The 24,493-nt window shown below is 37.8% G+C and overlaps 1 protein-coding gene across 1 annotated transcript in view; it reads right to left on the bottom strand.

Annotated features, from left to right (window-relative positions):
* Positions 1–24,493, bottom strand: part of HECW2 (HECT, C2 and WW domain containing E3 ubiquitin protein ligase 2) — a 166,016-nt gene that overhangs the window by 22,596 nt on the left and 118,927 nt on the right. The window contains exons 13-20 of the mRNA XM_009284694.2: positions 23,215–23,339; positions 21,581–21,766; positions 16,594–16,728; positions 13,746–13,848; positions 12,621–12,717; positions 8,369–8,452; positions 5,171–5,280; positions 1,080–1,200 (exon numbers count right to left, since the gene is read on the bottom strand). Coding sequence (XP_009282969.1) covers positions 1,080–1,200; positions 5,171–5,280; positions 8,369–8,452; positions 12,621–12,717; positions 13,746–13,848; positions 16,594–16,728; positions 21,581–21,766; positions 23,215–23,339 — 961 coding nt within the window. The remainder of the gene's footprint in view (positions 1–1,079; positions 1,201–5,170; positions 5,281–8,368; positions 8,453–12,620; positions 12,718–13,745; positions 13,849–16,593; positions 16,729–21,580; positions 21,767–23,214; positions 23,340–24,493) is intronic.

Here is a 24,493-nt window from a genome sequence, read left to right as displayed (position 1 = left end):
CCTGGGAAGGGAACCCAGAGAAAACTTCTGTTCAAAAATCAGGCTGTTGTTCTGTTTCAAACTCCATGGTGTGATGGCAAATAGGTCAGGAAAAAAAAGTGCAAGAAATGTAATGGATCTTACATGTAGCACATGCCACCCTCTTCTACCAGCTATTTGCCCAAGCATTCATGACAAAACTTTCATAGATTAATCTTAAGTGTTTATGATTTCATTACATTATAGGCAGACAATGTCCAACCCCTGCCTCTTAAGACTGTCTAAACAATACCATTTTAATCCCATTTCAGTTGTGGAAAACTTTTAACATGCTCACAGAAATGAAGTCTTAGCTCTGCACAAATTCCTGCAAAACGTGAGAAGTGACTGGCTATGGGAAATTAAAAAAACCCAAACAACCAAAAACAACAAACAAAAAGCCTACCCCCCTATTCTAACATAAGAAATGGTTAAAAAAAAGTTCTGGTGCCTCATGGCTACTATGAGAGTATCAAACTATGAGAGCTTGATAGCTGGCACAAGAATTGGTAATTTACAAAATTATGAAAGTACCTTATCATGATGATCCTTAACATAACAGTATGTAATCACACGATTACCAAATAAATGAAGGAGGGAAGACCTCACTCCAAGCACTCTAGCATTCAGAGTGCTGAAGGAAAAATATTAGCAGTTTTTTAAGGTGATCCTTAGAATTTAATAACATTTAATTATATGAGTCCTCTTTACTGAAGAGGACTGTGATATCAATACAGGCAATGATGTACGAAAGATAAGCATATCTAATTTTTTCAGTGGAAGACGACATGAGAAAATATAACTGTTTATATCATAGCAATTGCTATAATGGAAGAATTCAGATGCCTCCTGTTCTGCATGCCTCTTCCCAAAGCGCTTTTTGTCATTGCTATGAATCACATGCTGGCACTAAGTCTTTTACGACAGGCTTTGTATTTCCAGAAGTGCAAGGGTAACCATAAACATCTGCATTCCTTCTAATGGGAAGAAGCTTGTAGACGTGCAAGGCAAGACCATCTGCCTGAGAAACAAATCCAGTTTTATGAGATTCTTCAACATACTTCAATTTCCCTGGGCCTTGTCCATATCCTTTTGTCTCCAGCTTCCTGTAAAAGTTCCTCAGCTTGGCTTCAAAATCTCTTTTGTAAGGAGCTGGAGCTCGGGCATTGGCACGCTGAGTACCTGCAGGAAGCAATAAGCAAAGAATGAGCTGTAGTGACATGAACTGATTAATGTCTCATCCTCTACTGAAAAGACTCCTTAATAGCAAAAGGCATGGTATGTGTTTGGTTTAGTCACCTTTATAAAGAGTAAGAGCTGCATATCTTCAAATCTGCTCTGCATCCAAGACTTTTTGGTTGCTCATTTCCAATAGTATCATCTTTCTAAAGTAAGTCTTAAAAGAACAAATCCAGGTCAATGCAAAAGATGGATTAAAAAAATAGCACAATCAACTGGAAAGACTTAACTTTTTTTTGTCAAGTACACTTTATGTCTAACCTCTAAAATAGCTCATGCAATAAATGTTCTCCTCTGTTCTGGTTTTAATATTATCAGGAAAAACAAGAATTCAGAAATGAAGCATAAACAGACTGTACTCTGCTGTGCCCCTGTTGAATACATCAAACTGAAGAAGGAAGACTTTTGGAAATTCCCTAGTAGAAGTTTTTCCTTGGGGAAGTATAAGGAAGAAAAATATTGGAAGAATGGAAAGACTACCAAATTTAAGTTTGTGGAACTTTTCACATGTGACTACAGGAACATACACGATAGTCATCTAAGTGAATTTATTTTTGAAAAATTGTTTTTGAGGGTCAATTTCTTAAAAGCAGGAGAGGCGAGACCTGTGTGCCAAAAAAAAGGCATACCCCCACATCTGCATGTACCAGTCTAGTATGTACAAATTAGCTGTTTAGTTTGATCTATTCTGAATATTACAACCATTAGAACTTCCATTGCCTCCCTGGATAAATTACTTCAGTTGATTTGATTGCAAGAAAGTGTGTCAAAGAGACAGTTAACCCCAGCCCTTTTACTTTCATCTTCTCACCCCTACTTTTTATAACATTAAATTCCTCCCCTACGTGGGTATATAGACATCCCCCCAAAAAACCCCAGAGTGTTTAAAATGTCTCATTCCCTACAGTATACATAGGTTGCCAACTACTTATCTGCAACTGGTGGTCATCTAAAAGGCCCATAATGCACTGGAAGTACAAATGAACAGTTTAGAAGCATGTATATGTAGACGTCTTCTAAGTGACAATCAGTTCCTTATGTGAGTTTTCTTTTGGCTGCCTGGATGAAACTAAGCCAATACAGAAACATTTTTTGCTACTATGGGTGAAGGCATGAGAAGGTAATGTTTCAGGCGATGAAAGAGAGAACGTGTATCCGTTCAGCCTGTGGGCAGAGACCAGGGGAAAAGGGAGCAGCTTGCTTAGCCACAAAGCATACGCGTCTGACGGAAAAGGCGACGAGCACGTCCTGCGGAAGTGGCTGCTAGAAAAAGCTGCAGAGTCGATCTCTCTGCAGAGATCAGAGAGACGAGCGAGATCAGTATTAACCCTGAATGCCATTTACAGGTCATTAAAAGACCTGTCTGACCAGAAGGACACTTGCCACTTGTTCTAGGCTTAGAGTGATGTGTGGGAGGAATAGAGAGTGTCAGAGCTCCAACGGGAACATGCAGGACCCCTCTGGAAAAACAAATCATGGTCATTGATTAATCTATAGTGGTTATCCTCTTTTACTGAGAGCACCAAGGGCTTCTAATGATACACTCAGCTGAATTCTCTAGGAAACTTACAGAAACTTGAAACTGTAAACAGCCTTTTAATTATTGGCCTTTTCTCCCTACTTTGTTTATTTCGCTGTGGGTCAAAGTAGGTACAAAAACATAGTCACTAAAAAAACGCAACAAAAGCATACTTTAATCTTAACCCCTGAAGGAAGTTTTTGCTAAGAGATACCGCAGAGTATAAATCTGGTAACACATTACTTCGGGGTTCAGAAATCAGCAGTATATTATTCTGTCAGCCCATGACAAGTCCTCATTGCAAGTCAGATGCATATGCCAAGAAATTCCTGGGCAATTATAGTGATTACTTCCGCTTTGAGAACAAAAGATGTTAATGGAAGAGCTAAAAAACACCAGTGATGTGATAATCATATTTGATTTTCAGAGAGGTTATATTCTAAAACAGATATAAAGAGTAGCTTCGTGACTATTCATCTTTCCCAAAAGAGAAAGTGCAACTGATTGTGACTGATCTGAACAATGGATCCTTAACACGCAACCTCGTGCAGTGCAGCACAGCCAGTTTAGCTGATGAAAAAACACAGAGCCTCCATAGAAATGATGGGCTATTTACAATTTCTCATCAAAAAAGTCATTTGTACACCAACACAAACGTGCATACTCGCAGACTGACAGGGACATTCAATGGTCTCTCTATCTTTTTCTATGACATAGAATAGAGATTACAATTTTAAAGAGAATGGGACTAAAACCATCACTGTTCATCCTTTACTGTGTGCTACTTCTTTGAGGAATAGATGAGAATATCACGTGTTAGAGACTGAATGCATTTTGAAATTACTTTGTTGGAGTGAAGTCCTGCCCAGCATGCTTTGGTGCATGTAGTAATAATGAAGAAATTGTAACTCTGAAAGTCAAAACTGTTTTTCCTCATAAAAGACTGCCAGGTTTGCAGTTGGAAATAAGATGCATACATGCAGATTTCATTCTTCCTTTCTTTTCAACAAGGGGCAACAGTTATATCTAAACCATATATGTCTCCAAAATAGCAATACATGTGAATGTTACATTTTGCTGCTTTGCAGAATGCCATAAGGACATCTTTGGACAGTTTCTTTGAATAGGTCCTACAGAGGTCCTATGTCCAGTAGAAGGAAAAGCTACCGCTCTAGGACATGTTTATGAATGGTTTTAATCTGGTTTCTTGAAAAGGCAAAGCTTTTTGTGATTGTGGACTGGGAAATGCCCATAAAAATCACAGTACTTTTTCTGATAAAATTTTCTTATTGTGTGGAACTACCTAGAGTTGCTTACATCCCAAAGGTTCTCTATTTATCTGTATTTTTGTTCTCAAGTTTGTTAAAATCCCCTTAAGTCATTTCTGATTTACTGCAGTAATTTCATTTTACTTACCTATTAACTTCTTGAGAAAACTAATAGTGACATCTATAAACTTCAAATTGCTGTACTTAGCCTTCAGAGGTCAAATGGAACTTGTCATATTTGAAATAATTTAGTTCTGATCTACAACTTAGTTAATATGTAAAATAGCAATTTCATTCCATTCTGATGTGTATTTCCAGACAGCTGCAATATGCTATCTTTTGAACTCATGTTAAGGGACAACAATCTGGCTTTACATAAAATTGTCACTCATTGCCCCACAGCCCCATTAACACTGGCATTTTAATGTACAGTTATTAGATCTCATATTTTTAATTTTCTAGGCATCAGGATCCCAGCACGAACAGTCACTTAGTTGTTTCACATCAGTGAAAAACAAGTTTGCACGTTTTACAAGTCAGAACAAAATCACAACCTCTGAAGTTGTAATACACCAATCTTTTCTACCAGCAAAACATCTTGTAAGCCCAAGGCAAAGGTGCAAGTTTGACAGTCAAATGCAATCACACTTGTTGACTTTGCTCAAAAATAGGACTAAATCTTTGTTGTTGCTTGAGCAAGAGAACTTGGATCTTCAGAAAGGTGGAAAGTCATTACATGCAGCCTGATGTAAACTAAATTATGGGACTGGCTCTACTGCAGTATCTTACAGATACCATTATAATGAAAGTACTGCAGCGGCAAGCTCACTGACCACTCAGAAGATGCTTCAGCTCATGTAACTTTACCTATCTGAAAGCTGGGAACTGCAAAGTGGAATAGGTTATAGTTTCCAAATAGTAGGTTCTTGGCTTTAGGCTGCCATGAATTTCAATTTGGAAAACCAACAAAACTACAGTTGAACAATTTTTCTATTGTTTTTGTTCTCCGACTTCTAGGAAGGCAGCAGGAGCATGCTACTGACTTTACTGATCTGGAACTGGTCCTTATCAAGTATGAGAAATGGTTTCGTACAGCCCCTGCAGAGGCTGTGCCTGAGCAACTTACCTGGAGAATTCTGAGGCGAAGACACCGGCGAGCCTCTTGGGGATTGGCAATAACTAGGATGAAGTAAGGCATGTGGCGGCACATATGACATTATCTCCTCCTCAAACAAGCTGATAAAAAGGAGCAAATAAGAAATAACATGTTTATTTGAATGAATGCCATTTTCACTTTCTAGGAATAAATCTCTAGTTACCATCTCTAGTTACTAGCCTGCTTTCCTTCCACTATGCACACTTTAGAGTGCTACAAAGTATTTTATTGCCATTCCCTCAATCAGACCTTGAAAGTTACTAGAAAACAGTAATCACTACGTTTGTGGGACATCCCTATACATAATGTGGTATTTGTTTGCAAGGTTAAAATATAGTTAATCAGCCTTTAAAATTTGCTTTTTAAAACAAACAAACAAACAAACAAAAAAACCAAACTTGTGTTCCCATTACAAAGGGGTCAACAACCTTAGTCACACTTTCCTGGAAAAAGATCTGCAATACTGCACAAAGACCAGGAATACAGACAAACATTCTAGGCCCTCAGGATTAAAAATCACATCTGAACTTGTTGAGTGTATTGAATAGTAAGCTTGTTGGCAGAACAAGTTACTTCCTTATTTTATCTTTAATACTAACACTGTTGCTGAAACACTTCTAGTCTGTTCAGGTTGAGTTATTTCATGCCTCATCTGTTCTTGCTACATAACTCTTAAGAGAAAAACAATAAACATTTGGCAGCCTAATGACTGCATCTGTGTACAGAGAGTCTGTATATATATTAAAATTTCAGTCTTTTCCCAAAATTGACATAAGCAAATCCAAAAAGAGATGCAATATCTAGTATCAGAATGGATCTGATATCAAAGCCTATGTTGGATGTTAAACACAACACAGATAAGAATAAACTGTTGAGATCCTATGTAAAATTTATTTTCAAAAATTGAGCTACAGAAAGAATCACAAGCCAATCTTTTACTGTAGAGCTCAACCAATGAAAGCAATATTCAAATAAAAGATGTTTCTTACTAAGTTTTTTCACCAAACAAATACTTAGAAAATTTTTTTGCATGAGGTCTTTTTCTGGGACAGGTATTTTCTGGCAGTTCTTTTTACATTCATGACCAAGCGTTGTTTTCCTCCCAAGTTACATTTTGATGCTGAAAATGTGACAAAATATAAACCACTGCATCAACCTTGGATTAAATTAAGAGTTAAGATGATGATTTGTGTTGTATTCCAAACAACATGTTTGGAAGAAGAAACTGAAAAATATTTTCTGCTTAACACCTGAAGCATAATATAATGCCATTCTTAAGAGTATTTTTAAAAATGTGATGCGCTGTACCTCCTTCAGTCCCTAAACACATAGGGGTTGGTTTGTTGGTTTTCAGTTAGCTGCAACTTCATATTTACTGTAGCATATGAAAAAGTGTGCAGTGTTACCAAGCAGTAAAAATATCAGAAATAGTGGTTCCACCCAGTTATTCCTAGATCTCAAGAGTGCTTTACAGAACAACTGTATCATTCCCTCCCAGCTGAAGAAACAGAGGCATGGAAATGGGCAGTCTTCCCCAAGGTCATCCAACCAGCCAAGCTAGATACAGAACCCAGGTGTCCTGAGCCCCAGGAAGATTGCGTCATCATGATTAGAGTGCAGTGTTTTCAGGGTTTCACAGACAAGGGTCATGATGACACCCTGCTAGAAGATACTGTTAAAAGTAAAAATCCACCAAGACTAAATTATGGTAAGAAAAGAAATTTCATCATCTCAGTACACCACCGTTTTAACTTAGCCCACCTTCAATTTTACACCAGTATTTACTCACAATACCTCAGTCTAGTCTTGAGGTATAACATCCAACGTTTTAAGAAACTAATGGATGCATAGATAATATTTTATCAATAATATGTCCTCAGGGCAACGTTACTATTAGATTATTAATAAAATGGGAAGAAAATCCTCAAGCAATGCTTTTCAGTTAGATTTTTTTTTTTGGCGGGGAGGAAGTAGATTAAGAGAAATCTGAAGAATATGATAAAGTTATTCTATGGAGATACTGGCTACTACTTTTCTCTTAAAAATTAGTTATACTGATTATTGCTTTTCTACAAATGAAAGATTGCAATCAAAATTTTGAATTTGCTTAACTTCCACTATAAGAATTATTTGCAGTCTTTGCTGTTAACAGAACACTAGAGGGAATCAAACCCAGTCAAAGAGCAATGATAAAACCATTCATGCAATCTTTATTTAAAAACAAATAGCTGAAGCCGGATTTTTTTGTGTAAACCTGTGTCATTTTCATGTGTTATATATCAAAACAAAAATCTTAAAAGGTTTTTTAAGAAACAATATTCTTATTTTAAAAAAGCTTCAGCATGGCTTTAAAATGAGATTTTTCTTACAGCTGTAATTAATTCAGAGATTTAGGGACCAGAAAGGATTATCATTATGCAACCTGACCTCAAAATACTACTACTAATGCCAATCCTATTTCACTAGATTCAATTTTAAATGTACTCGTTAATTTCTTGATGTGCTTTTACAATGGATGAGAATACAACATGAAGATACAAGGGTTTAATTCTAGGGAAAAATCTGCCTGATTTTTTGAGTTAATTGCTTAAATGAAAAATATTAAAGAAGCAGCTTCCCATTTCTTGAACTCTGTAACAGTATTTCCTTTATTAACGAGGACAATGCTTGACAGCATAGTGAAGAGGCAGCAAGACATTAAGGAATAAAAACACATCTCAAGTATGAACGTTCACAAATACGGACTTCCCAAACCACAGAACTAAACAGATGCATTCTTAAAGCAGTAGAAGGCACATTCTTGCAGAGAGATCTAAACTGTACCACCTATCTAAACGTCAGAGCTGGATGCAACACGACAACAAAAGGTGGTCTGGGCAAACCCATATAAATCACAAGCCCAGTGCTCTTGCACTCGCCCTTCTTCAGACAGAATATCACATTCCATCACTCCTATGAAAAAATGTGACTTCCAACTACCATCTAGAAACCAAACATGATGAAAATAAAAAAATCTGACCCTTGAGTTGTAGCTCTCCCAGCTGCAAGTCCAAGTACTGAAGGGGAAATGATTAGGTCACTAAATCAGCACACACTACACTCACGGAAAGGCTCCTCAGCAGCTGCCACAGCATATTCCATATGCGCATCGAAAGCAGCAGTGCCTACCTGAGTAACATGACAAGGTCTGCATCACTGGATAAACGCACCAACCCAGGTGTTCCCTCTGTCCGGATGAACTGGATCTTCTCCCTGCGTAAGCAAAAAAAGACTTCCAAAATATCTTTTGCAAGTAAGGCACTAATGTACACCACAGCAACAAGAAAAAGTACAGGGTATATCATAAAAACCTCCAGGTTATGCTTCTGTATTTCAGAAACCATTTTCTTCCCTGCCACACCACGTCCATGTGAGCAGCAAACTATTACAACCAAAAAGCTAATTTGTTCTGAGGAGTGATTCTCCTGTTGCCCTCATCTCTTCAATGCTCAGGCTGCTTCAGGTAGTACAGCCATTCAATCAGTAAAAATAATATCAATCCTTCAAGTTCGCACTAGCTGTGTCCCTGAATTCAAAGTAGGAGGCTGAGCCCTGCGGGAGGACACTACTATTCTGAAAGTGAACTGTTTAAAGAGGCACTGTCTTTTTGAACCTTTGTACAAATGCATGCCATACATTACAATGCACACTTGTGATTTTAAAAGTGGGGTTTTTGTAGCACACTGCATTTAAGAGATATCCCAGAAAAACCCGTGTGCTATTTCTCCCCCTCTGTCTCACCCAAGCACACACCCTTCCTCCCAGACCCGGTTTGGTCACTATTGTGGAATCTATGCATCCTAAACTCTAAGCATAGTAACACAGAGATTTTTAGGATCTATATTGAATATAACTCCTTGGTTGATTCCTGTTCTTTTTCTCTGTAGAGTTTTTTCCTGCATTCTGAAATGAAAGTACATCCCTTTTATTTTCTGTCACTACAAGGTATATGATGGTACAGTAGAGATAAATTCTAATTTGGCTTTACTCTTCAGGAGGAAAAGAAAAAAACCAAACCCGTGTAGTAAAACCTGTCCCAATTCCAAAGGAGAAAAACCCCAAACAAACAGAAAAGTAAAGAACTCCACATAAGAACAGCAGCATTGGCTCAGCTCAGAGGTCCATCTACCCCACTGTCCTATTACCAACAGCGACAAGAAGGTCAAAAACAATCCGTGCAATTGACAGTGTAACAAGGCTGCTGGCAGCTGCACACGGTTTAAGCCGCAATAGGAATTTCTGGAACACATCATTTCATGCACAGCACTTTCAACAAAAGGATCAAACCAAATTTCTTGCCATCTGTCTCTAAAATCACGGTGCAGAAAGACCTTCTCAAGCAGTGGACCTAACATACGTTCCCTGGTAACTTGCACTACATTTACAGCATATTCAAGGGTGAAAAAGGGGCACAGCTAGGCTGTGCCACGAGCCCCCCAGTCCCTGCTTGCCAGGGGGGAAGTTGTGGCTGTAGCAGGAGTGTGTAATTCAGTGTTTCTCTATGAAGAGAGATACTGAAAGTCAAGCACCTGCTTCGTCAACACTGTGGTTGCAGCCAGTCAAGACTCGAGTTCAGCCTGGAAGCCCCATAGTTCCACTAGCACAGCACCGAGACAAAGCCAACATGCGCTGCCCACCTGCATGGCCCTAGAGTGCCCAGGGCAGGGACGTCTGGACACTTCCAGAGCCTAGTCCAATTTACATCAGTGCCGAAATGGCAAGATTTGAGGAAATAAATGGTGGATTACAAAATACATCTTAGCATTTAGCAGCAACACCAGGAGCCAGAAGGATGTTTTCTGGGTTAACTACCATACGCAGCCCTCCAAATGAATGCAATCCATGACTTCTTGGGGTTGCCAATGAGAGTTGTGATTTCAATGATAGTTTTTAAAATATATGCCTTTTACCTTCTGTTAAGATGTAAATTACGTTTAATGTATAATAGGTGCCTTTGCCTGAAGCCTTTTACATTATTTAACAGCCTCTCAGTTTTATCTGTGGTGGCTTGCAATGAGATTTGATTCTGGCTACATGCTTAATAATAGTACGATAAATACAATGTCCTCACTCCACCATAAAACCTCTGAACAACAATTTTCTACCTGTATACAATTTCACTGTATATTTTAATAGACCCTCAACTTCTTATCACATCTCTTCGTTCTTTTTAGGAATGAGAAATTATTTTAGACAGAAAATGTGAGAGATCTTTTCAAATTATCTGTCCTCTTCCACTGGCCAAACACTGATTTTCCTCCTCACCAATGTAATAATTATAATAGTAATAATCATCATCATCATCATCATCATCATTCTACTTCAATTGCACTGAGGTCCTCAAAGAAACAGATTACAGACAGCTGTACTGATCACTAAAAAAAGTGACACAAAGAATTCATAGTGTGGGATTTCACTTAGATCTTAATTCATCAAGTGTTACAGCAATGTCATTGGACTTGCGTAGTCTCACTATGTGTCAAATAGACATGGATTCCAATAACTTGCTAAATCAGGGTCTTAAAAGACTAACTAGGAAAAATGAAACTGGGATCTTTATAAAAATGTAAGAAATGTTAAAGCATCAGCTCTAGAAGAATATAGGAGAGGTATAATGGAAGATACTTTACCTTAATCACATATACTAACTTCAAAGACTAAGACTAGAATGAAACCATTTGGCTTAACAGAACAGCTTCTCTGACCCATCCTACTTAATGTAAAATAAAACTATATTTATTAAAATTCTCAATCATTCTGCTAAAGCAGCTAAGGTAGACATAGATCTTCAGTCTATTTACGAAGTAAGCATACAGAAGGATATACAGTCTCAAGTAAATGAGGAGTTACAGAAACCAGTATCTTTTGTCCTTTGATCTTCCATTTTTAATCTGAAAACCATTTTTTCTTGAGAAGGGCTCAGCTTGTGGAAAATTATGTTTCTGTAATCAGGAAGCAAGGTTCAGCAAGAAGCAGAATCTGATAATACCAAGAAGTCTTTTGAACAGTCTGAACTCTAAATTATCAAAAAAACCACAAAACATGAAGAAAATGACACTCTGATTGCTATCAGAGTAAAGGAAGCTGAGCACCCCGGGGAAAGGAAAAAGGAATAATAGAACTACTAATAATTAGAAATTGTTTGTATACTCTTTCCCAACAGATTAGTTTGCTCCCATTTCAAACCAAGCCCGGTGCGACAAACTTGCCTATAGTGATACAGGTGCAACATAGGAACTATTTTGACAGGCTGAGAACTGTACATTTTTTTTTTCCGTCCTTTTCTCTGTATTTTCTAGAGAATGTGTATTCTGCTACTAGGTCATTTCAGGTTTGTCAGCCAGGACTTATTTAGAGGGTAAAACAAATCTTTAACATAGAACTCATCACAAAACTTGTTAGAACACGATGCTTTGGGAAACTGCAAAACAGGGCAGCTTGTTGGATTTTGGGAACTTGCAGGACATGGAGGAAAAGGGATCAATAATAACGCTATGAGAACGGGAAAAAAAAAAAGAAAAGAAAATCAGTGCTGGCTGCGGCGCCAGCCAGTGTAGATAGGCATCTGGAACACAGAGTGCTGCATTGGCAGCTCTCTGCACAGGACAGACCGCAACCATCAAACCAGCGTTTTTTAAATTTAGTGTCCAAGGAAGAATAGATAGTCATGTGAACCTTAGTCACTAATATCCAAGTTGTTAGTTATTCCCTCTTTTACACTCAAGTACATGAACTAAAGTGTCTTTGTGCGGGATACACTTTAAGAGGGATCTTGCCACTTTCTGAATTTCACTTTTTATCATTCCTATTCTAACCATATGAGGCAGTTATAACAACCATATAACAATCAAAGATCATCTTTCATCAGATCTTGTTGGACTACGCAAAAACCTGTAGATACCCGTTTTTTAAATTTTGGAGAAACACTAAAAATTCTGATTGATATAAGATTACCTCCAAGGTCATTAGGTCAGGACAGCCTTTCTGTAAATGCACATTGAGAAGGTAAGGACAAAACCAAATGCCATTCTGCCTCACAGTCCCAGCTGTACACATACTCAAATGAATGGGCATATTTGCCCTGCCATCCAGCTGTCTTGGCACATTCTGAAGACATCAGCAAATCTCTTATGCCAGTTGTTCCAAACATTTTATTGTAGGTACCTTTATTTGGTAATAACACATTACCTCTGTTCTCGTAAACCTTATTTCAGGGAGTTACATAGAAATACAATGAAGAACTATTCCCACACGCAGAATGTGTTTGAATAGGCCAGGTCTACAATCTGCTATGTTCCACTGCTAATTTTAATGAAAGAAACTAATTCTAAGTAACATTTTGTATTGAAATGGGACTAGCAGACTTCACTAAGTTTATTACCTGAGTGAATGATTTCTGGTAAGATCTGGTTGACGCTCTTGTAGAATTTCAAAGATATTGGGCTGCCGCAAAAACGCAACAATCTTGTCATTGTAAGCTGAAAACATCAACAAAAATACCATGCTGAAACAAGGAGATACTGAAAGACAGGACTGCATTCCTTGTGAGTTTTGAACAATAATGACAGCAGACTTCATCTTCACAGTTTTAAGTTTAGCAGTATTGTGTTAATACTTTTTCATGTAAGGCTACCCATTCTACTATCATTTAGGGAACACGCTTCTCAATTATGAACCAAATCTGATTGTGACACGTCCTTCCTACTGTTAACAGCTCTAATTTTGTTAGCAATTTCTATTATATTTTATCACCCACACTCTTAGCTAAGGTTGAACTAGAATATTCATTGCTAGAATAAAATTGCAGGGACCTTGGTTTTCACTGCACTGAAATCCATTCTCTAATATTAAACAGTCATTGGAAAACACCCATATCAAATCCTCACTGACTGCTGAGCCTGCAGTGTATGCACACCATGTCCATGGCAAGGGGAAGGATTTAAATTAGCAGAGACCTTCAAGTAAACATGCCACAATACAAAGAACCAGTTATAGTCAATGGGATTAATTTATCTTGATTTAGCACAATGTGACAGCTGTTAGATTCAATAAGCTAAATTCTGTTCTTGGTGGCACAGAAGTCGGTAACTTTGTGTGTATGTAACTGAGAACAGAAGTTAAGCTAATGACTAATTCCAACCTGATTAACACTTTCTGGAATCTTGCCAGAATAGATGCTCAGAAGTTGTACAAAAATCACTGGGAATACATGGAGTCCAGTTAGGACACAACTTGTCTCACTGGCTTCAACTCTTCCTATCACCGCGTAGAGTAAGTGAGCTAGGAAGGTAGAAGTTTTACACTGGTTATTTGGTTCTGCATAGACACTTTCCAGTATTATTCCTGCAGGTTGCAACTGAACAATTGGGAAATGCTGATGGACAGAAGTAATCATAACAAATGATAACTTCCACCCACCCCACCCAAATGAAAAACCCAGCAGTGCATACTGACACAACACACACAGTCATGGAGAACTCTGAAAAGAGGCTGTGTGCTGACATACCCACTGGAACCACGTCCTGGTACTGAGCTCTGCTGACTGTATTAAATGTGCTGGACGGTCTTGGCAAAACCGGCGGTCCCGAATGACGGGAGTCCTCTCCGACCTGAAAATGTGCAAGTAGCCACAATGAGTGTCTATGCTAGCATATGTACTCAGGTACTTAAAAGTGAGAACTCATTTGGCTTAAAATTAAGCATGTACGTAAATGCTTTGCTTGATCACTGTCCTCAGTATCCACTGCAGCAGGAATCAGCTGTGTTGTATGACAGTTATTAGTAAAACATTATTTAGTATACTGTGCCTATTAATATGAAGAATCAAAACTGACTGAAAGTTTATTGCTATTTTTAAATAATAGTCCCATTCTGAAAAGGGACTAAAAAATTCAAACTGGGATTCCTTCAGAGGGTATTTTGTACTTCATGGACGTCTTTATCCATATCGAATTCTGCTCCTTCATTAGCACCTCTTTTACCTCTGTGCATGACTGGAATTTCCCTAAATTTGAACTGGAAACAAGTTTGTGGCTGAAGCAGGAGGATAAAGAAGCGAGTTCACATTCAGGCAAGGCAAACAAGTCCAAAACTGGTAAAAATATGTTTTCTACAATCATTCAGTAAAACTGTTCTGATTTTTTTGTGTTCACCTTCTGGGAGTAAAAAATGTTGCATATGAACATTTTTTAGGGTAGAACCACAATATAAAATTCTTCCTGGTAGCATTTGTGATGTCAGGGCAACTTCTGAAATTTTCTGTGTGCTGAGGCTTCAGACATTTCTACAGTGTCAGTATTTTGTATTTTATCTATATAAAACATTTCATTCAACCTCTTTTTCATCCTGCTGGACCTTTATGTTTACTTCTCAGTTCCTGTGCATACATGTAATGGTTAGCATTTGAACTACACTTCCAAGCTTCAAAGATCTCTAAAACATCTAACTGCAAAAGATCAAATAATTATAAAGGGTGTTTTTAAATCCAGTCTCTGAAATCACAAAGAAGCAAAAGTCCTGAGATATCTCCCAAGAACTGTGTGCTCTCTGATAATACTCTCTCAGAAAAATGAAAAATTATTTCCTGTAGGCACTGTGCTGGTAAAAGAATGCCATTATTATTAGCTCCAGCTTCACGCTGCAGTTCAGCTTTAGCTGAAGAAGCATTCCTTACACTAGTTAATGTTTGCTTTAGAGCATCTCCTTGTAAAAAATGGGTCAAGTGGCTTCAAAACATCAAAGTTCGTGGCAAGGAAAATCCAAAGAAAGTATTTTGAGAATTTCTTTCATTAAGTATTCATCTTTTGCAATAACATATAGTTCCTTGATGCAATGGTTTAAAAGTAGGAAAAACAGCAGCAAATACGCAATACTGAAGTCATAACCACAAAAGAAAAAGTGGTGCTCAGATTCATACATATGCATGTAAATGAACATCATTACATCATTAATCCCAGAATGGGAATACTATATTGAATTGCTATGTTGGAGATTCCTACCTGGAATTACACTTCTCTTCAATTCAAGTTACAATTGTAACAATATCAAGGGAATACTTCTAAAGTACGTGTAGAAACATGGTTTAAGGAGTTTCATGTATCTAGAGGGAGTGGGAAATTTTGACAGGTAATCAGCACTGTGTATATGCAATATATATGACGACTTCCTGTAGGATAAACTACACTTATGTTGCAGTATTGACAACTTCAGCAGCATGGCTGACATGAATCTCTCTGTTTTAAGTGCAGAGCTTCTGCACACTACTTAAAGAAAGATAATTTCAGTGCGTATTTGGTAAAGTTAAGAAAAAAAAATATTTCTGCTCTGTTATAAATCAATCACAACAGAAATACTTGCTTTACCCTACCGAAGATCTAAATAGCTATAGGAAGACACTTCTAGCTTCCTTGCCTGCTGTAAGACATCATTGCCTACATCACATCACCAAATTGACGGAAAATGCTATTTAAAACCATTTGTAAAATATACCTTGCATTGGGGGTGGGGGGTGGAAAGTATCATGGGTGACTACACCATGTTCACACAGTTCATGCCTGCTCTGAAAAAGCCCTCCGGCAGAACTTCATCTGCCACAAGACTGAGCTATAAAAAGGATAAATCAGAGCATTTCTCTTGCCATTCTAAATTGTATTATCTTTAATTCCTGGCATGGAATAGCCCTCCTCTGAAAAGACAACTTACAGCCAACAGTACGGTGGTTAAATAAAGTACAACTGAAGTCTAAGTCATTGTACATACACTTGCTCACAAGTAAAAAGAAGTTACAACAATATGGAGACTGCCGGTGAAAATGGTCCACAGTGACATATCAACAAAATAGTTTTCCATGCATTTCTGTTTAGAAAGTAGAGATGAAATATATATGCAAATGCATATAACAGTCTGATAAGCCTATATATGGTAAGATTTTTTTATTCTTATTCGGGAAGTTGCACATCTAGATGTATATACACACATGCACTTCCCCCCCCCTTATTTGCAGAGTTATATCAGCATACTTGGAAGACACCATGGAAGACAACAATACATATTTTGACAGTGAAAGACAGGATACAGATACTGGTAATCTGTAATCAGATGCTCTCCTGAGGTTAAACGGGGTTACTGCAAATTAAAAGCAAGAGAAACTCACATCTGGTATTTTTCCTCTGAATTCATACATTTCAAAAGCAACAATGGCTAGCAAATAAAATAATAAATATTTACGGAGGAGTACCATACGCTTACAGAAGAATCATGCTCCCCACAACATGGAATTATGAACAGAGCGATGCGAAAGAGGATGATCCTAAAAACCTGGTGGTTCCTGAAGAGAAGGGGCAGATCCAACTTACCTCACCAGCACTGTGGCTGCGTTGTCTAGTCAAGTGCTGCCGGTGGACTAATGCACTAGTGGGCCTGCTACTCTGCAAGGGAAGCCGCGGGTCAATGAATGTGGTAGTGCGGGAATTGTGGTCAACAAAGAAAGCCTAGAGAAGGAGAAAGAATTTATAGCCAATACTTTTTTTAATATGTCCAAGGTTAATGTCTATTCAGGATCTAGGTTTCATTCGCTGATGTGAGGCTTTGGAAAATCTTCCTCACATTACTGTGGCTTACATTTCCCTTCGGCAGAAGAGGGATAACAGTTTTCTATCTCACTGAAGGGATGAATTCTTCAATGCCTTACTTCATTCATGTCTATAAAGCCCTTTGAAATTCTCATCTGACAAGCATCAGAAGTAGGAAGCTTTATTACGATTGTCAAGAAGAGAAGACTTAAATGTTTAATAAAAGTAATCCTGGTGTATTCTCCCTTTCATTTCCTTATAAGCATCTTAATGACAAAAAGATGTCATTAAGTGGCAAACCATTCCCTTTTGTGAACTATTTACCGTATAATTATGAACACAATTGGGTGTATATATGTCAAGTGTATGACTGCATCCTGTGATGAACTATGATTACAGGCCAACAGGCATTTCTGCCATCCTCCTGATAAAACTAAACTATTCTAAGTTCGCTAACCTTTAAAAAAATTTAAAAAAAAAAAAAAAAAAAAAAAAAAAAAAAAAAAAAAAAAAAAAAAAAAAAAAAAAAAAAAAAAAAAAAAAAGAAAGAAAAGAAAGGTCAATCAGGGACACAAAGATGATGGCAACAAAAACATTTAAACCAGGCAACCAGTGAGAACTACCACATATTGGCCAGTCAGCCATTTGCTGAAAGCAAGGTCACAGGAGCATGTATCCTGGAAAATGAAAACCTCCTACAATTCTGTCCAATTTGAACCAAAAAAGTTTCTAAGCCCTGAAATTTAAACTTTTTACAGTGTTAGTGTTGCACTTGGAAACCAGCACTGTTCTATTTCAACACACTGTTTTTTTTCAGTCACAATGCTGGAAACACATGGAAGTGGCAAAAAATTATCCTGGTTTTGAGCAGGAGAGTTACAAGAAAGTGACATCTGGTTTGAGGAATCGAAGAATCTGGACCAGCAGAGAGGTGGTCGGGGACTGCGGGAGCCATTTCTGTGTTTGGATACCAGTGAGGTACTTCGACCACAGTTTCATAAACAATTCAGTCCTGCGGTGTCAGCAAAAGAAACATTCTCATCTTCCCCCATCCTGACCACTTGTTTCATCCCTTGCACACCCTTCCTGCCTTGTGCTGGCACACGTTTGTGTAGCCACACAGTGAAGCCAGCTGGGGAGCTGGTCCAGGCTAAAATTACTCTCTTTTTGTCCCTCTCCCTGCTGGTTCCTGTAACCTCAGTCAGCCCACCAGGGATGAGGGGAGAGCAGAACTGGCTCTTTTGGCAGCGATGCCAGCTTATAGTATTCATGACATCATTGTTTCAGACTGCTTGGTACAGCCAGACCAGAGAAAATGCAATTCTTCAGACTGCTATGAAGGTAGGCAGACAAACCAGTGTGTCATTCTATACAGCAACTAAATACCATTATGGACTGTGGTGGGAGAAAATGTTCATACTTCCATTTCCCAAGGAAGAAGAAGCATATGGAGGGACCCCAAAGTTGCAAAACCTTAGAAATGCTCCAGAAGAGGGCAGCAAGCCTCCTACAGCCCTAACAGTGATCGCCTGTACCTGTAACCTGTGCCTACAAGCAAGGAATCACATTATCTGAACAATAAGGAAGAACTCTGTTTTGATCATCTGACACAGTTACAGATACGCAAGTGAAACTGACTGTTCCACACTTCAAAAACTATAAAGGGTATTCAATAAATGCAATTTTAATTGCAACGTTTGAGCATGATGCAGAACTTGTTCACCTTGACAAATAATGATGTCACCTGCAGCGCAAGTATGCAGATTAGACAATATGAAACCAGAAAGCCATTCTGAAGTTTCAGTTTTGAGCCTGGAAAATGACGGGAAGAGGCTGCTGGAACATATCCAGGCTTTCTGAAAATTTTGTTCCTGATTGATAGGTTTATTTTACTTATTAGCAAGTGGTTGGTATAGTTGTTTTTTTTTTTTAATGTCCCTGTATCTACTATTTTATCTAGTCTGGTCTATGTGTATTTATAAGATGTGAAGCACTTTCATCAAAACAAAGGTTGATTTCATTAATTCAACATTATACTGTAAAATCACTTAGGAAAAAATGGTACTGATTCAATACAGGAGAAAGTATGACCTAGAGTTGCACTACACAGTTCTTTGAGTGAATGCAGCAATCTAATATTGCATGTAGTGTTCTTTAGCATTACATTTAAATAAACAACTCAGTTTAAACATTAAGTTAAAGACAATCATGTCTTATTAAATAGGAACGCTTGCAGGCCAACTAGTAGCAGCCTACTTTAAAATAAAGCATAAATTACTACTTTGAAGCTTCGGTGAAGATAATCATTGGAGCTTCCAAGGCTTTGGGCTAATCTGGACATTGGCACACAGCTCAAAATACAGTGTGGCGCTCAGCCTCCGTTCAAAAAAATTCCTCTCATAACTCCTGTCTAGCTATAATCCATAAATCTATGATGCTTGAAGAGACTTACATAAGATGGGTAGTGCCAAAACTACATTTAGCCCATTAAACATGGATAGTTGCCCAAGTTATCTTTCCAGTTGAAGTCTATGAAGCTTGCTAAAATACCTTTTCTTCCTATTGAAGACATTAGTAATAAATTACAATGGATTCTTTCATTGTTGAAAGAAAAAAAAATAAATGGCCTACAATAACTTATTATACTTGCACATCTTGCAGAGATCTAATTAAAAAGTATACACATTTGCATCTGGCTTTAAAATATGAACATGTGCTTACACATAGTGCACAAATGCACTGGGGTGCTTATCCGTATATACATGTCCGTATGCACATGTATGTAGCAATACAGAATTTCAGTTATCAGACTGAGTTCAGCTCAGGGACCTATCTAGCCTACATGATGCTACCTCCTTTTCCAATGGTCTTCTGCCTCCCTGCGGTCAGTGACTGATGAAGGTTCATCTGTAATGCCAATCAGAAACTATATTCCAGTTACACCAGACCTTTTAGGAAGAACGGCATGCCAAATGGATTTTGTCTTCTGTAGGGGATACACAGAAGAGTCAAAGAGGAGTGGGCAACTGGGCTTTGCTGTGCAGCTTTGAAGGGAGTTCAGAGGTAGGCAGTCCCCAGCTGACCTTGGAAGACAGCCTGCAAAGAGGACAACCAACCAGGACCGCACTGACACTGGGGAGTAAAAACTGTACTACTCAGCACTGCATAAGGGTCAGAACGATCACTGTGCTTTGTGAGCAGGAGCACCAAGCCTCTTACTAGAGGCTATTACTGCTAATACTTGGAAAAAATTAAGGAAAACCTCGTCTCAGGAGGAAAGAGTAGCCAGGGAAAGGAAATACAATTATATATTGTGGCATGGCTAATTTCTACTTGCTTCTCTTTAGCTTTATGCTTTAATAAATGCAGGTCCAGTTTTGGTTTGGTCTCATTAAGTACTGGTCTCACCATGTACTGGTCATCATCTCTCTCGAGTGCTGAACAGGCTTTTCTGCTGGCCACGAGTGCTACTTGTGACAAAGGCAATTCAACATAATGAAAATGAACAATACTGAGCCTAATTAAAAGTGAAGAAATCCCAGTGGGGATTTATTCAGTGCTGCTTCTTGTGGATTAATGTTGTGGTAGCATCACTGTTACCAAATACCACACCAGAAATCCAAAGGTCTAATTCTCTCTATGGAGTGCCTATCAAAGTCAATTGAAAACTGCTGTATTCTTCAGGAGAAAACTGGCCTCTGAAGAACTGAACAGAAAAAGAATGACTTAAAACTGAAGAGAGCGAGGGAGGCAAAGAACAAAGTTAGTATAATTGCACATTCCTAATTGTGTTTCTAATGAAAAAACACAGTGCTTTCCAGAGTTAATAAATCCAAGAAGAAAACAACCCTCAAGCACTTTTTCTACCCTTCAGTTTAGAATCTGCCTGTAATCTTTTCAAGCATCAAGATCGTTATTCATATGGACACTCACAGCTAACCGTACCAAGACTGATAAACGTAGAACTGAGAAGCTTAATATGCCTATAGTCCTAATTAGGACTTCTCACACAAACTGATAGCCTTAACACTTCCTCACATGCTAATCACAGTCTATTTTTAACCCTCCCATCTTCTGCAAAGAAAATAATATGCTAGATAGTAAGGATACACTAGTTTAAAGTTACATTAAAATTACATTACTACTACAAAAATGTGTCTGTTCTTTGATTTTAAAATATTTTGTTAGAAATTGAAAAGTGATACCTGTTTTGAAAAGCAGTAAGACTTGCAACTATTCAAGATCCCTATTAATGAAACTTACTACACACAATTTATTTCCTGTTAACCAACACATAACCAATAGAGTGGTCATCCCCAGAGCTATCCCAGTCTTAAGTCCATCCATTTTATCTCAGAAACTGATGAACACTGGACCTACTTAGCATTTGGGTAGAGGACTCACCTAGGAAAATGGTTAGCTATTAAAGAAGAAAGCGTAAATAATGCACGCTAACAAATTCCACTCAAGACTTTGAGGTTGAAGGAGGGAAATAAAATAAAAAGCCCTAAGGAAAAGCTTGACAGTTCAACAAGAAAAAAGCTAATACAAATGAGATACATTTGTATCTAATACTAAATAGCTAATAAATAGCTAATATCAATGAGAAATTCCAATCTTCTTTTGGTAAAAGCAGGAGGAAAGGATGCGCACCTTTTGCATTTGGAGAACTACGTGCACTTATGCTCTTGTTAAGAGCAACCAACCCAGTCCTGACATCACAACATCCAAGATCAAGCACTCAGCAGAGCCGCATGTTCATTACAGTTACCTTGCCCTGATGGTCATGTTTCATTTCCCAACCTCTCGGCAGCTCCAGCTGTTTGTTAGCAAACATGTTGAGGAAGCCCACCAAATCACGATTGTGCTGGTAGCGCTCAAAATGGTGGGTGTCCCGCCGGACTTTGGTGATCATGTGCTTCAAACACGTGTTATTTGTAAACATGCGGTAGGCACTCTGAAAAATAAATAACAAAAGGAAATACTTTTAAAAGATAAAATTTCTTCTTACTACAAAAGACAACATTTCCACTGTAAATAAATGATCTAATCATCTATAAAACCTTCAAAATTATCTCCAGCTAAGCCACAACAGTATGGAAAAAAGATGGTCCTCTTTCTGAGGTTTTGGGATAAGCGTTTGGTGTTTCTTATTTTGCTTGATATACACAAAACTTTACAACTGACTCACTTTAGCAGTGTGAAATATTTTACAGATTCCATTTATCACACTTGTCCCTGGAACTGTGAAGAATCTTGTAACATTAAAATTGCTTTAAAGTAGAGATTTCATAGTCTCTAATTTCTGGAACAATGAGTCAAATGCAGCCATAGAATACAGCAATAAAGCTGGTAAGTTTTTCTGCAGGACAGAGATACATAAGCTTGTAGAACTTATCACAAATCTACATAAATATTGTTTCCACCTATTGATTTTTTCAAAAATACCCTATCATTGCATGTCCATCTGTAATTTATGTAATAAAATTAAAGTAAGAGAGTAAAAGGAGAGCACTGAGGAACAGCGAAAACTTCAAATAAAAGGGGAAAATAAACAGTAAACGCCCTTCCCTCCAAAAAACCCCAGCCAACCAGAAATGAGGTCTTTCTCTCGGCATTAGAAGCCAAGACATAGGCCCTCCAATTGCACTGTGCTGCTACCTAAATCACTCTGTGCCCCTACACCTCAACTCCCTGGCCAGAGGTCTTACCTACCTCCGTCCTATTTCATATATTCAAGATAAAGCTATGCAAGCTAAGCAGAATTATTCAGATACAGACAAGCATACATATATATCAAAATCAAACTAACACTGACCAGTAATTTAAGAAACAATAATTAACAAGTGTGCTTGCAGACAACAAATTATTCATTCCGTTACTTCTCTTTACACTATACAGCCCGTTACACAAAGGAAAAGAAACTTTGAAAAAAACACTATATAAGAAGCAGCACTGAAGAACAGGCAAAATAGGAAAGGAAAATACATATTAAGATGCTTTTTTGTTCAGTGTGACCTCTAATATATTTTGATACAAAGCAGGCAATCTGGCAGCAAAGTGGTCTTAAAAAATAAGCATCATTTTCATTCTCAGAATTGTCTTTCACCCTCTGCAAAGCACAGTAAAAAAGCTACTGCTTCGGTAAACAAATGAGTTTTGTATCATAAGAAAGATGAAGAATTGAATGAAAAGTAAGAACTGTAGAAGCTATGATGCCAATCAGGACAACTCTGATAGCCCACCAATTGCAAGCAATGATGATGAGTGTTTGAATTTATCCACCCTCCCTACGTACTACCAATACCTTAGAATCAAACACTGAGTAGTATCTTTGTATGCAAGACAACTGTATTTATAAGCACATATTTATGAAAGTCTTTCAGCTGTAGACGCTATACTCACAGGGTTAGAATGCAGCACTGTAAAGAACTCTGGGCTGATAAGGAATTTCACAGGGGGAGACTGGAGCAATAAAGTAAGTCTGGATCTGGAGGTAGAGTGAGGCAGCACATTCTCTCTTCGAAAATCTAACAGCAAAGTGAATGACAAAGACTTCCAGTAATAATCATTACCAAAACATCACTGCAAGCAACTATATCAATTTGAATTGCACCAGAAAAGCACCAAGTATACAATTATTTCAGATTTATTAAGTAGTCTTCACATAAGTGTACCTGAATTTCTTCTAACATAGCACTGAAGTTCCTGAAAATATCGCAATTTTAGTTTAGTACCTTTTACTTGTTGTTTTTGGTGAACAACCATTAAAAAAAAAATCACGTCCAATTATTTGGGTTACCAAACATGCGGCTGTGTATAAGACGCAAGAAGGTCCCGGTGGTGCACCTACATTGCTATACTGTAGCTGTATGCAGATAAGTTATTTTTTAAATGCTAACTAATGGATATAAAAGTCATTGTACAGTTAAAAATGTTTCATCCCTCCTTTAAAAAACAAAACAACACAATAACTTACTGTCATTAACACAGCCCCAACCCTGGTACAGTATTTAAGCAGCTTATGTAAGTAAGAAACAGGTTGCCAAGGAAGTACCTTTCAAGTTTCAACTTTCAGTAAACACTTGGGTCTTCTCCTAGCAACTGTAGAAGTGCACTGATTTTTCAACATACCAGGAACTGAAAATATATTATGAGTGGTATTTGCTACGATGTTAAAACCATTCCCCCCCAATTATCTTTGAAAATCAACGGACATTTGGATACATAGTTTAACGTAAATGAAAAATTGCAAATTCACATGGGGTCTACAGTGATTTTACTCTAAAATGCATGCCATCTTCTACATTTCACAGTTTCTTTCTTTCACATATTGCAGTACTTGCACACTTCCCCATCAAATGAACATTAATCATGTAGAACACAGCTAGCGTGGATATAAAAGAACAATAACCCACAATTAAATTAATCATGTAGAACACAGCTAGCGTGGATATAAAAGAAACCCACAGGCAGAAAAAGGAGAAGACAGGCAGTGAATGAGACTCTGAACTGAAGGAAAAGTAGAAAAAATTTTGAATGAGTCTCTGAACTGAAGGAAAAGTAAGAAAAAATTTAAAAAGAGGAGGAAAAGAACAGAGACAGAGTAAAATTCTAAATATGGATGGGTAAACATTATGGAAAAAGGGGAATGGGGAAAAGAAAGATGTTCATTCTAAGCATT

Source organism: Aptenodytes forsteri, unplaced genomic scaffold (genome assembly GCF_000699145.1).
Source record: "Aptenodytes forsteri isolate BGI_AS27 unplaced genomic scaffold, ASM69914v1 Scaffold183, whole genome shotgun sequence".
In the NCBI taxonomy this organism is placed as follows: domain Eukaryota; kingdom Metazoa; phylum Chordata; class Aves; order Sphenisciformes; family Spheniscidae; genus Aptenodytes; species Aptenodytes forsteri.
Note: the sequence above shows the minus strand (reverse complement) of the source record. Positions and strands in the feature narration are given on the sequence as shown.